This window comes from Sardina pilchardus, chromosome 4 (genome assembly GCF_963854185.1).
Source record: "Sardina pilchardus chromosome 4, fSarPil1.1, whole genome shotgun sequence".
In the NCBI taxonomy this organism is placed as follows: Eukaryota; Metazoa; Chordata; class Actinopteri; order Clupeiformes; family Clupeidae; genus Sardina; species Sardina pilchardus.
The window spans coordinates 26,721,255-26,738,160 of record NC_084997.1 but is presented as its reverse complement, the minus strand read 5'-3'; the positions used below and the strand labels follow the sequence as shown (position 1 = coordinate 26,738,160).

The following is a 16,906-nucleotide window of genomic DNA, read 5'->3' as shown; positions in this document are numbered from 1 at the left end:
TCACATGAATCTAGAAAAAAGAGACAATTACAAAGCAACATCTCAACAATGGAATCTTCTTGGAAAAAATCTAAAATAAAATAAATCTTGTGGTCACAGAGATGTTAATTTTCTATTGGCATCTTGAAAGAAAATAGGTCAAAGATCTGAATATCACACTAAAAGTTGGTCGATTCAAGCTAACAACAACAACAAGCTACAGTCAGCAAGGATTGATGTCATAAGGCTGGGAATCCACTGGAGAGAGCAGTCATTTTACGGTTGTAAGGCCGGCAAACTTAATAAATAAAAAATAAATGAACGGCACTCTTACACCACAAGAGGAAGCTGTGGCACAAGTATTTTGTCACTGAATGCACCATTGCATAGGTCTATTCAAACCTGGTCTATTTGAATCCACACATTTTTAAACCATAAAACTAGTAATATACTAACTCATAATAAGAGGTCCACTAAGGATTGAAAGCCTGACGGGCAGGCCTTGCAGGGTCAGAAGCTTTTGCCAGTGATGAAGTTACTGAAATCTGAAGGACATTGGTCTTGACGAAATTAAAGATTCAAAACAATACCTGAAGCTTCGGCAATTGTGTAGGCTGAAAATAATATTGAGGGGAGAACCTTTTGTCTTTATTGGGGGAGTTTACTGCTTTTTATAGCATTTGCATGATTCTGTGTTGTTTTTCTATTTGCACTATGTCAAGTTTCTCATAAGGCATTCTCTTGTGTTGTTTTGTTTTGTTGTTGTTGTTTCAAAAGACCGTACTGACCGTCTGTTCAGTAGCGACGCTTCAAAGAAAAAGAGAAAATAATACTTATGGTACAATAGGAAGTTGATATTTGCCCCTCCTCCACTGCCAAGAACGCATGACTGAGAATGTGAAACTACTGTAGTCACAGAACAGTCTGTCTATGGCAGTAACACAATGGCTACTTTAAAATGCATAATATCTAGTATTTTAGTGTTCACTTCAGTCTCAGAAGGTAAGTTTATCAGTCATGTTTAATTTGTTTTGTCCTCTCTTGTTCCAACCTTGTACCATATCCTTAAAGTTTTCAGACTCAGAATCATTCACTTGCAGTACTACATTATCGATGGGGAAGTTAGCCATCTTTTGTCATTGAGTTATGTCTGCAGTGCTAACAGCCTGACCTTACATGACCCATGAGTGCTGGAGTCTCTTGTCATGTCACCTCTCAGATCGTTGTTTAATTTGTCAACCTTAGAATTGTATCTTGATGAAGGTCAGTTAAGGAGTAGCACAAGCTTTTAATCATTACTTTGATTTTTTCAATTGAAAGAATACTTTTTGGGAGGGAGGCAGGGGCTTGGAGGCATTTGTAATAATCAACACAAGTGTTTGCACGAAACACAGATAGATATTGACAGAAGTCTTCATCTTAACCTTGGTTGTGGATGTAAAAATGTTTTGCAACATTCTCTGACTACTCCAACCTTTTCTCAAGTCTCTGCAGGTGACATATTTGGCCTCAGAGGTGGATCTATTACGCTTTCAACAGAACAAGTGACCAAAGGCACAAAAGTAACCGCCATTGTCTGGAAATACAACAAGGATAAAGTTGGCGAATGGTTTGAAGGAGATGAAGAAATAACTCTTTTTAGCATCTTCAAACACTCGGCTACATTGGACAAGCAGACCTGGGCATTGAGCATTTCAAAACTGGAGCCACATTTCAATGGGATTTACTCTGTGGAGGTGAACAACAAGGAGACCCACTTGAGAATGAAACTTATTGTTCTCAGTAAGTAAAATGTATACCTTTATCTCAAAGTGCGCATGTAATACAAGATTAGATAGTAGAAGGGACAATTTGTACCTATAGGAAACTCCTTAGGCTAATTATGTTCAATGTTGAGTCAAATAGCCTAATTTTTGGATGAATGCTGACACGGAACAAAAAAAGGTAGACTAAATGAATGTTTCCCAAATTCTGAGCAATCATAATTAGGCCTAGGCTATATTGTTTTACATGCATGTGAGATTCCAATTTTGCGTAGCTCAATGACGCCACGACTAAGTTAGACTAATTTTTACAATAAGCGGGTCGGGTACAGTAGGCTATTTCAATAATTATTTTTTGCGGTCCGAGTTGCGGTCGAGTTAGTTGTAAACAGCGGGACGGGGCGGGCCGTTCAGACACGTACCCACGCATCACTGGTGGGTACCAACTTTTTTGATGAATTGATAAACATTTAAAAAGTGGTGGGGACAAAAAAGTTCGTCATAAAAAGTGGTGGAGACATGTATGCTACCCGGTCCCCGGCGAAAATTATGCTGCTGTTTCCGAAAGCCGAAAAGGAGTAGGCTCACTGTTGCAGACGCACACTCAACAAAATATTGCTAATGATGTGTGAAACTGCTCTTGGGGGGTTGGGGGATTTTTAAATTGGTGTTCTAAGGCACAGAGGTCAGCTCACAGAGGGGGGATGGTACAGTTCGCTTCCAACACTTAATGGCTCTCACCCAGTGCTGCTGCTGCCCATTTCGGAGCCCTAGAATCGCGTTGTGGTAGCCATCTGAATGGAAATCAATAATTTAATGCAACAATAAAGTCTAACAGTAACCTACTCATTTGGACAACGTTACACAGCCCTATAAAGGCTAAGTTACCTTTATTGTTGTTCTAGCGAAGGCCTACCGTTAACGTCTGGCTTTAGCTAGTCAATTCTGGCAAGCACACCAATTGTCTACCTGTTTTGTCCATCTGGAATAGGCGTAACTAGCTTTGCGTTCCATCCTTTCTGTTTTCGTTGTTGCGATATAATATCCCTGATGTGTATTGAGTTGTGATTTAGCTTCACATAATCACATTGTGTGCTGATAACACTAGCCGAGTTAAAGAAAACAAATAGTTGCGCGCCTGCGTGCGTAATTTCTCCTGCTTAAACAAAATGTGTGCGCGTGGATGTAACTCTGCATTAAGTTCATTTTGATAACGTGTTGACTAACTTCAGGCCTACTTAATATATTTTCTCCCATTGATGAGTAGCCTCATGGTACGATCAGTGCACGCACACCTGCAGGCCGGCAGGTGTGTGTGTGTGTGTGTGTGTGTGTGTGTGTGTGTGTGTGTGTGTGTGTAGCCTACTAATGAACCCAACCAACGTTGTGGTTCGACTGCACAATTACAATAGCACAACATAGATGGGAACAGGGGCGGAGTGGGACACAAAAATCCACTGGGAATATTCTGACCACACCGGCCCCCTACCGAACCAAAAAAATGCCAGCACCACGCATTCTTACATCTCTACCTTGCCCTCTCCTTGGGCCTGCTCCTGCACCTCCTGCTGCACCTCTCACTGCTTCTCTAACTGTTCCTGCACCACCTACTACACCTCTCACTGCATCTCTCACTGGGTGTGCTCTTCTCCCTGGGCCCCTTGTTCTTACTCTTCCTCATACATATATTACAGTATTTGTCTTTTTCTGTTTCTGTTTCCAAAAACATCACCTCCTCCTTCAAGTGTAAATGTAATAGAGAGAAATAACCCCTGCCACTGAGTCTAAGACAGACTGGAATCAGCTGTGGTTGGCCCCATACCCAACATAAATCATCCTTGTGCCAATTTTTCAATTGTTTGTTTATTATCAGCTGAGATATATTGTTTTTGAACTGATACCATTGCAGAAGCAGACGTTAAGGTTTGGAATATTGTTTTAATTGTGGGGTGTTGTGTGTTAACACCTGTAAATAATAGAAAAACGATCCATAATTTTGTTAAGAGATAACTTGTCTGTTAAGAAAATGTAAGGATGGTTCACTGCCTACATATTGTGCGAAAACGACATGAAATGTGTGAATGGTATGGCCACAAAAGACGGATGCTGTGCTAGTTGGGAGACTTAGAGTTTTGAAAATGTGACAACTGTTTGGACAATTCACGCTATGTTAGCCACTGAAAAAAACTGTAGGCTAAGCCATTGATTCGTTTGAAATGTAAATGAGTTAACTAGCTTGTGATATTTTCCGTCTAGCAATAGTGACGTAGTTGAGCTTTGTGTCAGTGTTTTTCATTCCGTCAAATTTACCTGCACTCGTTGATGGCCGTGGACTTGGCTACCAATGTTCCCTCTAATTTTTTTCAGCACTGAGCAAAAAAAAAATTTTCTGAGCGCAGGTTTTACCGCTGTGAGCAATTCGCAACCACGCGACCTGCCAAAAATGACCATGCCCCCCCCCCCCCCCCCCCCCCCCATATATATAATTTACATGACAATAATGAGAAAGTAATTTTGTTAAAGACGGTTAATATGATGCTGTTTAATTCATTTATAATGGTGCACTGTCACTTTAAGACTCTTGCCGGCGCACTCTGCTGTGCCTATGGCCTTCTCACAGTTTATTATAATGCTCAGGAGTGCATTACTCTTTGCATTTTTCTTTTAAACGTTTCTTATAAAATGGAGTTATCAGTTATCAACAATGACAAGCCAGCTGGATCCCTTTTGTGCACGCTCAAACGCGTTCCCAATCAAATGAGTAACATAACGTAAATTAGATCTATTGCAATGGAGATTATAAAGAGTATAATCTCTATGTAACATGCTGTTTTGACATTGACATTGCAAACGTTCTCTAAGAATAGTGTAAAGCAGTTTGCTGTAACGTTGATAACCAATGCCAATGATAACCTATCGGGCAAAATCTACGATAAACTAATGCATGCATGCTCGGCGAGTCGGCGGGCTGCATTAAAGTGCGTGACGGGCCGTAGTTTGGACACCCCAAGCTTCCACTCGGACAAAGTTTTACCACTAGCGAACTCCCCTTTCGCTTTTGCCTCCGAGCAAATATGTAAATATCTCTGAAAGTTTTATCCTACCTGGACCATCTTTTGTGTCAGTTTGGACTATTTCATCTAGCCACTCATTTTTAAATGTTAGGCAGACCTTTTACTGGAGCACCTGCTCAGCCTTTCTTTTCGTCATGTTACCCGCCAAGAGCCTTAAGAATACTTTGTTTGTAACGTTGTCTACATCCGACTTGGTTGTCAGACATGTCAGTATTTGAAATGTTTGCTACTAGGCTACATCGCGTTTGATAGTCACATTTTTAACCCCTGAAAAAAAAAATAGTTTGTGCGGTCTGAAAAATATGCGCGGTCTGAAAAATCTGTTGCGCGGCCACTTCGACTGGCCTGCGCATCCGCGCACGCGCGCAGCTTAGAGGGAACATTGTTGGCTACGGATAAATCTGTTTTGAGCATTTAGATGCATGCTCCTCCAGCAGTCGCTTCTTCTTAATTCTGCCCTTTTCAGTCCCCTCTTTCTCGTCTTTCCTCTTCTTGCCTTACATATTAATCACGCAAGCACCTGCTAATCCGTTCACTATCAAAACGCTACGTTCACTAATACAGGCTAAAGGGCCATGCCATTAAAGGAGGGGCCGCTCATCTATCCCCCTACATTTCTGTAATAGACTTGACCTAGCAAACGTATTTGCGATTCCCAGGAGGCTTTGCTGTTCTATTTTGAATTTATTTGTGACCAAAAGAGTTAAATAACACTTTAATAATATATGAACAATTAAATCAAGACACCCAAAGGCTGCATACCAATGCACTGATGAGAGAGAACTGAGATGAATAGGCCTGTAATTAATATGTAAGGTAACCATGACTAAGGTATATATCGCAACTGAATGGTTTATATAGTAGTTGGCTTCCTCAGTATGATAAATGAACTTTGGGTGACTTCTTAGGGGACTGACATTCGACTAACAAACTCTTATGATAGTGAAAAAATGCAGGGCTACTAGCGGCCGCTCAGGCCCGTCATGGGCCAAATCAAATGCAACGTAGGCCGGCCGGCCTGGCGGGAAATGTCCCTAATCTCCCGATTACCACTCCGCCCCTGGATGGGAAGGATGGCCGTATAAACTTTCATTTCCCCAGCACCTCTCAAGACAATGCCCGTCCAATGTATTATCAAAGGCTATCAATCTGCTTCAAATCTAGATGATTTTACGAGTTCTCCCTACTTACTGAAATTCGCTGCGTGACGTGAGCACGAAATAGAATGCGAAATATTAAAATAATCGCATCGGACTCGGTGTGTACACTCACTTGGAGTGCGAAAATTTCGCACACGAATTTTTCGCATTTTTGCACCACAAATTCGTGTCGTATCTGGTCTGTACGGGCCTTTAGTCCTTTGTTTTTTTAATATAAAGTTAACATTTAACTGAGGGCACACAACCCTTCTTGACAGCGACACATCCAACACTATTGAATCTGAACAAAACATTTAAGATTCAGACCTTCAACGCATTGTTTTTTGTGACACATAAAGAAAGAAACATTTTGACAATCATTAAGAAACGTAGGCTACATCATTCATACTCCTACTTCCCGTGCATCTTGCATTTTACTTGCTTCCTTAATTTTGTGAGAGTCTGAGATTGACAGAGCATTAGACTCTGATCTGATGGACAGTCGTCAGTATGCATGTCAGAAGTTTTGATCGTGCGTTAAGTGTATGCCGCGAATGTCAAATAAACTCGACTGACTGAATCCCTTATATTTTTGGCAACTGTTAAAATATTCAAAACCATGCACTGAAATATCAAAGATAATGGTAAGGCATGGTAGGCTACTGTTCTTCGATAACCCTTAGATGCATAGGCTACCAATACCTACACTCTTCCATGAGTGGGGTCAAAAATGACCCCAATTAGAATGCATGCGTTTTTTGCTGTAATCTCAAATAATGTCTCTCATTTTGGTTAAAGATGATGATTTTTATTATATATTTGTCTAAAATGTTTTTATTTCATGTTGGACATATTGATGCATCACTTTTTATTAACATTTTATTACAAAACAGCTTTTAGATAGGCAAAAAAGGTAAACATCCTAAAATTATCTCAACATAGGCGAATAGGGTAAAATTTTTAACTTAGAGATATCTTCATGAAACTTTACCAGTTGAACACTCACATAAATAGGAGAAAAAAACGTATTGCAAGTTTTCTGTATTTATGTTTAAATATGCTAATTAGGTCGTGTCTAATTAAATATGCGCTAATTTGCATATATGTTTTGATGCAAAGAATCTGACCATTGGAAAAAGCCAGGTTGAAAATATATTTTTTGTAGTGTTAATATATCAAATAAAAAAACATTTACAGAGGTGATTATGAATATCTTCTTTTGTTATCCAGTAAATCAGAAGGTACTGCCAATTGGCTTAAAAAAATGGATTTTTGCCCTATTTTTAGGCATAAAAAGTCATAAAAATCAGGCCAAGAACGCTATACCAACAAATCCCTCTGTATATATCGCTTGGTGAATTCTGCTTCACAATTATAGGAAGAGCGGACATTGAAGGATCAAAAAGTGACGTCGCTATGAACGCTTGGCCGCCACATTATATGATGATACTTAGATTTATGTTGTTGTGTAAAAATAGCCTTCAGGATGGTGAAACTGCTGACATCAGATGTGATAATCAACAGTAAATGTATACCTGACTGCCACAGTTGATAAAAATCAAAAGATCCTAGGGTTAACTTTTGAAATTCCATAGAAAATGCTTGGGGTCATTTTTGACCCCACCTATGCGGATCGGTGGTACTGATACAAAACATTAAATTACTTTAAAAATATAACAGTTAGACACAAATCCAAATGGCCTCATCTCAAAGACAACCTATTTGAGGAATACATAGAAGGTTAAATGAAAAAAAAATAAAATGAAGAAGATACTGCAAGAAAACAACCTCTGGGGTCATTTTTGACCCCACTTATGCATCTAAGGGATAAACAACCAATATTTAGATTCACTGCTCCCGTCCTCCGCTGATCAGAGCGCAATTTCGAATAGGCCTAGCCCAACTACGATTAAAATATGTATGCTTTGGCAACTGTATTTCAGTGCCTACACCACCTTGAAAAATGTCCCTGCCCCCCGAGAAAGTAGGTATAAAGCCTACATATTCACCAATCCATATGGATTACTCCACAAAGTAAAGCAAACTAACCAGCGGTGGTAATTTTCGTGGAGTTAGAATGAACTGGTTCTGGCGGCAACGGCGCAGCAGAGTCAGAAACGCAACAAGTCCTCAACATCGTTAAGATCATATAAAATGTATGTCCCCAGCACTTATCAAACCAAGCTGTAAAATAGCGTTTTTGTCCCCTGAAAACTAAACTGACGCCCTTGGATAGATAGATATATCCAAAGAGAAATTACAGAATTACATGAGGAAATAGCCTACGTCAGATTACGGAACTATTATAGAGACGCAGTCTAACTCAATAAAACTTGTTTGCATAGTGCTAATCATCCTCACTGTTGTCAAACTCTCGAATGAAACATAAAGTGTTATTTCAATCTGCTGCTTGTGTTAATGGCAATTTTGAACTATGACAAATAGTTTGTTAGTTCATGCTCGTCTTTTTCGAAGTGCAGAGCCTTGCGAACATTTTCAGAGTGCCAGACTGAATTGACAAACACCCGAAAAAACAAAACAATAAAAGAGTTGTAGTGTTGCAGTCTGTAGGTGACTAGGCTCCTAGGGATTTCTGTTGGCATTTCCGAAATATACTATATGGGCTGGGCCACTAGAGGTTGCTTCCTGGCCGCCTATTGAATGAGTAGAACTGGGCTACAGTATCAATCACACCGCAGCAATGCTACAGCGGACTGTACTGCCACCTAGTGGCGGTAAGTTGTAATGCAGCTGTAATACATTTCACGCAGAACGTGAATCAGGCAAAGTGTGAGTGAAATGGCCATTCTCAAGTAACGCTTACTGTATATATATATATATGTATATATATACTGTTTTCGCTGTTTTCTCGTTTTACGCTTTCAGGTTTCTCTGCAGAGCTTCCCCTACTGCTTTAGCGTGTATTTTTACAACAATACTCAATCGATCAGTCTTCCTTTTCTTGAGCATGATCGCAAGGCTGCGGAACTTTCTGTTTGTCAGAGCCACCGGTTCTCACAGGCGCTAGGGGGAAGTGAAACAGCCATCATTCAATAAGTCAAATAACCATTCCAATGACTCTGAAGCTGATCAGATATGGCAAACTAAGCTAAAAAACTTGTATAGTTCACCTTTAAAGGAACAAAGCAACTTTTTGGCAAATGTATTAATGTACCATCTACCTCTCTTGTCTTCTCTCAGCATGCATTAACCCAGTTTGACATGCTATCTTAGCTTAGCATATTTCATGGATGTTGGTTACTCTAGGTAACATGTATTCCTAAGCCTTTTTCTGTGGCATAGAAAACAACATAGAGCTTTCCTAACTTGGAGTTTTAAAAAAAATAAGGAAAAAGTTGTAGAAGTTGACATTTTCATTACTATGTATCCCCATTCATTTTGAAATGCTCTATGAACAGACTGAAAGGCTTTGTAACACCCTGTTAGCTAGACCAGTGGTTCTCAAAGTGGGGTCCGGGGACCCCTTGGGGTCCGTGACCCATAACCAAGGGGTCCGCGAAATAATTTGCTTGAAATTATAAAGTTAACATTTTGAAAAGATGATGCTGTTGTCACCCATAAAACAAGCAAATTGTGTCTATTTGGTCCTACCCACATTAACTTGGGATAGTGGACCCGGCCACAACTTCAGATAATACGAATGGTTAACTGTTACAGTTACAAGGGGGTCCTCGGAAAATGTTATCCCCTAAAAGGGGTCCTTGGAACCAACAACATTGAGAACCCCTGAGCTAGACTAGCAATAGGCTAACTGGAATAATCCACTTCCAATTAATCATGCTAAGCTAACAGTGTCAGACTGGGTTGTACACGAGTATACCTAATCTGACTCCGGGGTAGTCAGCAAATTAACCAATTTCCCCCAAAAGATGGCACATTGCTTAAATTTATAAATATTTCCCAAATTACGAGTTGCTACCAGAACAATATATCCATCAGGTGTTACATGATCATGTTGTGAAATCCTTATCCTTGAACAGATCCTGTTATGGAGCCTAACATCACCACTGACTGCAACTCTACCAGCTGCACCCTGACCTGTGAGGGAGAGGCCAGTGAGCATACTCAGTACTCCTGGAAAGATAGCAGAGGGAACAGGAATAGTGGACACATATGGACTGTGGAGAGGAGGTCTGGGGTCTATACCTGTTTTCTCATAAATCCACTGAGCTGGGACAGCAGAAGCATCTCTCTGACAGATGAACTTCCTGTAGGTAAGTGTGCCACATTGGACGTGCCCAATTGTAAAGGGCGCACGCTGTATAGTAGGCCTACCGTTCTTTCCAGTAGTGTCTCAGTTAGCTTGCTCCTCAGTATGCGTCCCTACATTTGGACAGCACAAACTAGTTGGCGTCACCTGACTCGGGGAGGGGTTTGTGTTGCTTGACGATTTGCATGACGTGTGGAGCTTGACCTGCACTGCGCAATGGATTATGGGATGTCTGAGGCCAAAAAAGATGCATCGATGCACACTTGGAAATAACGGCAAAAGAGATACCCATCTAGTGAGAGCGCTCACACACACACACACACACACACACACACACACACACACACACACACACACAAAGAAAGATGGGCATGTGTGTGTGTGTCACACATGCCCGTCTTTCTTTGTGTCCTTCTGTATGTGTGTGCCTCTTACTGTATGTGTTTGTGTGTCTCAGTAAACAGTTTATAACTATCTATATCAGAATCATATGTTTACAGCTTAATATTTATGCACAATAATCAACTTTGTTATGTGTATTAAGCTGAACTTTATGTGCTTTCCTATGCAGGAAAAATTGCTGGAGTTGTGGGCATTTCCATTGTTGGAATTGCTGGGATTGCTGTTTTTGTCTTAATTGTGTTAAGGATTCATCGCTGTAGGAAAAATAGAACTGGTAAGCTACTATTTTACATTCATATTTACAGTATGTTCACTCAAAGGAACTTAACAAAATGAGGATTAACATCCCAGCTACATTGCAAAGGAAGCCTTAACATTATGATACTACTCACAGACACAATGAGGATGGCAGAGACTGATACTTCAGAGTTTACTGTGCCAACTAAAATTGCCCCACATTATCACACACACTTCACCATACCTAGAGATTGGCATGGTGTTTTGTTCAGTTAGCCTATTAGCCTGTTTGATGCTCACTGAGCTCAATGCAAATTAAACCAGCTAATAGGCTAACAAAACTGAGCAAAACACCATACCAATCTCTAGGTATGGTGAAGGGGGTGTGATGATATTTGGCTATTTTAGTTCCAAAGGTCAAAGGAACTTCATCAGGATGCATAGTATCCTGAATCCATGAAATAAGTGGCCTTTGAAAAAAAAAAAACGGTCTGCCCCAAGGTTAACCCTATGTGTTAAATTCCCATATGGTTACATGGGGTGCCAATATTTTTGACCCCAGTATTTAGAACATTTATTTATTTATGATACATTATTCATTCTGAAAGAAAATTGGTGTCCTTAAAGGATGGATTTTTCCTCATTTCATTATTTATGGCATTAAAATCAATTTTCAAAAGATGATTTTATATTCCTCTTTTTTAAGTCAACTTTAGCATGGGTGCCAACAAATTCAGCCATGATCATGTATCTGCCTCGTTTTAATGGTTAGGACAAGGATGAAGAGAAAGTCATCATTCTCAAAATGTTTTCATGAATGTCTCGATAACAGATGAGGAATGTTTAGGAGACAGACTATGCACGTGCAGTGTTTTATAGGCATAGTGCAGGCTCTAATCTCTGATTGAAAGGGCACAGAACTTGTGCATTTACATGACAATATTTAATACATAAAAAAGAAAAAAGGATCACCGCACACCATTGGACTACACTTTTAAGATTTTATTTCTGAGCAACCCGTTTCGCCATGCGCTTCCTCAGGGGATTTTGGATTTTTTTGAATATTTAATACATGTCCTGGGGGTGACACCCCTGAACCCCCAGGGCCGGATTATCCATAGGGCAAAAGCTCCAGTGTCCAGGGGCACCAACCATTCACAACCAGTGTGGGGTCACCACATGACACAAGCTTTTATGATATTTTTTTTGTAAATTCTTATGTTATTCACAGAATTCATTTGTGTGCAAAATCAAAATCATAGCTTTTGGAGAACAGAGATGAAGATCACCCTCCTAATTCGTTTGTTTGCGCAACAGCCCATGTTCTACGTTCACTCCAGTGAGAGTGAAATAAGTGTTTACATTTTTTTGTCATCTCCATAGGCTAATTGCTACAATATTTACCTCTGTTAGACTACAACAAGTTGTGACTTCTGCTCATTAAACTTTTACTTTAGGCTACAACAGCCTTTTAGAGTAGCTTAGGTGAGACCCATGTCTGTGTCAATAGGTTATTCATGCATAGGCCTACACTATAATATCAGTTTTGTTAGGAAATGTAAAAGACATATAGGCTACTGACAAAACTGTATGCTCAAATTAAACATTATTTTTTTAAGTCTACCCAATAAAGTGTTATTGCAAAGGTATTTATGTTGCATAGGCTGTACCAGTTTAACTTGTGTCAATTCAAAGACCTATTATCTAGTTCAAGTACGCCTCAGGACTTCTTTTTCTTCTGTAACACCAGGAAACTACACCCCAAGACTTGCAGAGCTACAAGTTGCAGGTGAGCTTTTTGCAAACATTTTATAACAGTCTGTTTATGTGTGTGTGTGTGTGTGTGTGTGTGTGTGTGTGTGTGTGTGTGTGTGTGTGTGTGTGTGTGTGTGTGTGTGTGTGTGTGGGTGGGGGGTACTCATAGGGTGTTCATAGAATATGAGACAAACACAGTCCGGTGCTAAATAGTTGTCTTTTACTGAGCCAAAAGATAGCCAAAGATAGCAAATGGGATTGAGTATGCTGTGGTAAATACACTCTCAGTGAACCAACCAGTAGGTAATCTTTGTTAGAACAATGTGTGTTAGTCTTCCATACAATTACCCATTCCATCTACAATTGATTTTCATATAAACTGTGTGTATAACTCTTGCCTGAACGAATTGGGGCCTTTTTGCTCAAAATTGAAGAGGGAGAAACCTCATAACTTTGCAACAAGTGATGAGAGTGCTGACCGAAGTGCTGAGAAAAGGAGGTTGAGGGTGCTGTCAGTGCAAACGCTTGGTGGACACAGGGCCTTTAAGCTACTAAATTGAAAGAAAGAATTGTATCTAAAAAAATAAACATATTGTGTGAGAAGTGTATTTGGCCAGTGGTTTAGCAAGCTCTCACAGACAATGGACAGTCCCTGGACACTCAATCAGTGGCATATTCACTGTGTTTTAACTCCTGCTGTTTAAATGCTATTTAGTCATTGAGGTATCTGTGTGTGTGTGTGTGTGTGTGTGTGTGTGTGTGTGTGTGTGTGTGTGTGTGTGTGTGTGTGTGTGTGTGTGTGTGTGTGTGTGTGTGCGTGTGTGTGTGTGTGTGTGTGTGTGTGTGCGGCTAAGCAGTTGTTTTTTATGATTTATATGTTTCAGGGTCAAAATATATCACTATTGGGACTGAGGATGCTGAAATAAAAAACCCTCCAACCATTGAGATGGGCGGTAGGTTATCTTATACTGTATGTGATTTTCCATATATAAACTGTGTGTATAACTGTGCTTTCATTTCTTACAGTCATGAACTAATAAGGCTACAAAGTAGAAACGTTTTTATATATTTCCACAGAAGAGCTAGGTGATTCGACGAACAATGGTGTCATGACTACACAGGTGTCACCAGAACTACCTCGCCAAACAAACAGTAAGATTCCAATTAGCAATTGACCGTTCGCAAAACCCTGCCCTCGAACGGCCACTGTCCAATCGTCAATTTGACCTGAACAGTCATTCAGTGGCGTATTTACTGTTTCTAAAATGGATAGTTCTGGTCTTTGATTTCGATTGGGTGAATCAAGTTCGATGCCGATGTGCCACTTTAGATGGTGATGGTGACAAAGATCATTACCTCTTCACTACGGAAAGCATACTATACTGATATCATGATGTCCGTGTTACGTTATATATATATCGATTTTGACACGATCATGTATCAAAGGGAAGTTCATAGGGTGTTCATAGACTATAACAAAAAGACACTGTTATTAGAGTCTTAATGATGAGACCTGTTTAATCCACAATGAGCTTGTGCTCAAACTTAAATGTATGAATTTGAACGAACATCCTCACCTAACCTATGGCAGATCAGTGTTTATTTCTCAAAATAATTATGTAAAACGAATCACTATCTGGTGAACAGAAGATAGACTTTAATTCCCCTTAACATCAGATGAATTCAACTTTCAGTATTCATGTGCATGAGAAGAAGCAAAAACAGAAGTTCATATCAGAAAGATCACATCAGAATGTATTTATTTTTTTTAATTTAGGTGGATCAGATGGTGTCCATGAGCATGATTCCAAAGCAGAGGATGGCAACGCACCTCATGAAGTAATCGAACCGGATGGTATGTCCTCTGCTGTGTGAGAAACCCCTCTTGCAATGTAGCTTAGCTGCTGGTACTTACTGCTAACAAGACGTACTGTATATCCTGCCTTTTGTGAAGGTGGTGTGTCCCCTTACCTAACTCTGGAGGGTCCCCAGACGTAACTCTTCAGCAAGAAAGTAAGACACACACCACGTCACACATTACTCTCCATTTTGTATACAGTAGGCTTATACACATGATTTCACACTTGTGGTGACATGCGTGCCACAGTCAAAAAATATCTGTTGGTATATCAGTGCAATGCAAACATGGAAATGATGCTACACCAATAGCACAGATTACACACTCTTTAAACAAATTGTCCCTATCTGAACACAGAGATGTGTGAAAAAAAACAAACACAATTTGTGTTGTTTTCAATGCCAGTCGTTTTATTTTCAACACACAGTGTGTAACAACTAACAAAGCCGTGTTGGAAAGGACAAAACTCGGTTGTCCCTATCTGGACATAAATTGTGTGTTTTTTTCAGCACATTTGTTTTAAGAGTTTAGAAATGGCAAACTTAAATTTACTTAAATGTAAGATCTGAATTGTTTACAGATGGGCTACAGAAAGTCTCCTGTTTAATGGCCAAGTTCACCTAGCCTAATGCAAGGCCTGCCTTTGATTCATTTGATTTGTTTTACTTGGATATACCAAATAGACTAAAATTACTTGTTCAACTTTTATTCATGGTTGGAAAACAAATATTTTTACGTTTAGCATAAGCATTTAATTAAATTGAGTGCACTGTTGCTGCCCCAATGAAGGTAGAAATATATACTTTTACATAATTGTGCTTTCAGTGAAAATCACACTGTGATCTGAGCAAAAGAAGTGCAATGTATCCTGTCCCCAAGTGCTTTGTTGTGATGTTGGCCTTTTCCGTCCCGTGGTGCAGGTGCAACATCTGGTCTCAGCCTCCGCCATAGGACAGCGCCCAGGACTTGCCAGCGCAACGTTATCGCCGGCACAGGGTAGAGGGGGGCACCGAATGTCAGAGCAGGATTGCGTCTGCAGACGGGAATCAATCTAGCGATCATCACACCATGCCACTTAAGTGCCCTGCCCGCTCCCCGGCGAGGGCCCAATAATGCAGCGCTTTTACACAGCACGCAGGACATTCCCAGCGCATTAGAACAGCACGCAGGACATTCCCAGCGCATTAGAACAGCACGCAGGACATTTCCAGCGCATTAGAACAGCACGCAGGACATTCCCAGGGAATTATAACAGCACACAGAACATTCCCAGTGCATTGGAACAGCACGCAGAACATTCCCAGTGCATTAGAACAGCACGCAGCAGGACATTCCCAGCCGCACTCCCCCTCTGGACAATTGCATCACCCTGTCCCACCCATAGTGTACTTATTGCAAATACATACTGTATTTCTTATGCATATTGCCATATTTCTACTGCCCTTCATTCTGCTCTTATTGTTCTGTTTTTTATTATTTTCTGTTTTATTTGTTTGAGTGTTGTACTTGGAGAGCAAAGATTAACCGGAGTCAAATTCTTTGTTTGTTTACGCAAACCTAGCCAATATATCTGATTCTGATTCTCTCTCTCTCTTTCTTTCTCTCTCTCTCTCTCTCTCTCTCTCTCTCTCTCTCTCTCTCTCTCTCTCTCTCTCTCTCTCTCTCTCTCTCTCTATCTCTCTCTCTCATTTTACTTCCCTGAAATCACTAGCCGGTTTCTGAAAGTGCTTTAAGCGACGTTGGGTAACACCAATTCTGTTGATGAACAGATAAGAGGGCTACAGTAGCTGCTCCTCCCTCTCCCTCCCTCCCTCCCATGCAACTGAAACTCCCTCAACGTGCATCTTGTCAGCTGCAACAGTTTTTGGAGCTTGGGCTGTCCAATGAGGCCATATTTGTTTAGGGGACAGGCAGCTAGCAGATAGAGAGGTGATGTTTGCTTTATGTGACAAAAAAATGTTTTATCTTAGAAACCGCCTAACATTGTTTAGAGCACCTTTAATATTCATACATGTGCAACTGATGTTATATTCAACATAAATATGTAGGCTGATGACACAGAGTAAACATTGATCATAAGTTTGTGCTTGTGTGTGTGTGGGGGGGGGGGGGGGGGGGGGTGACAGTGACCTACAAGGACTGAACGTGTAACATCTTCAACAGCCTGATCAATAAGCTGTGTTAAGTAAAACAAACTGGTTAAAAGGGGTGTTTTTGCCACTAAAAAGTAAAACAAAAAGAGATTAGAGTACACAATCCTCCATTCCACCAGGATGCTGAGGAAAGCCAATATGAGGAATGTGTGAAACACATAATAAATGGACAGTGTTTATTTTTGTAAAAGTCAGTCGACTCAAGCCGATAACAACAAGCCTACAGTCAGCAAGGATTGATGTCAAAAGTCAGGGAATCCACTGTGGAGAGAGCAGTCATTTCACGATTGTAAGGCCGGGAAACTTTTAAACGAA

The 16,906-nt window shown here is 40.3% G+C and overlaps 1 protein-coding gene across 2 annotated transcripts; it reads left to right on the top strand.

Annotated features, from left to right (window-relative positions):
• Window positions 1-908: 908 nt before the first annotated feature.
• Window positions 909-16,498, top strand: LOC134077869 (uncharacterized). 2 transcript variants are annotated; one of them, XM_062533507.1, is made up of 10 exons: window positions 909-981; window positions 1,465-1,761; window positions 9,957-10,190; window positions 10,758-10,862; window positions 12,576-12,614; window positions 13,465-13,533; window positions 13,661-13,732; window positions 14,358-14,435; window positions 14,535-14,593; window positions 15,359-16,498. In XM_062533507.1, the coding sequence occupies exons 1-9, from the start codon at window positions 924-926 to the stop codon at window positions 14,576-14,578; spliced, it is 996 nt and encodes a 331-aa protein (XP_062389491.1). In that variant the 5' UTR covers window positions 909-923; the 3' UTR covers window positions 14,579-14,593; window positions 15,359-16,498. The 2 variants fall into 2 exon arrangements, with proteins under 2 accessions (XP_062389491.1, XP_062389490.1); XM_062533506.1 differs by having other exon boundaries at window positions 13,658-13,732.
• Window positions 16,499-16,906: the final 408 nt, after the last annotated feature.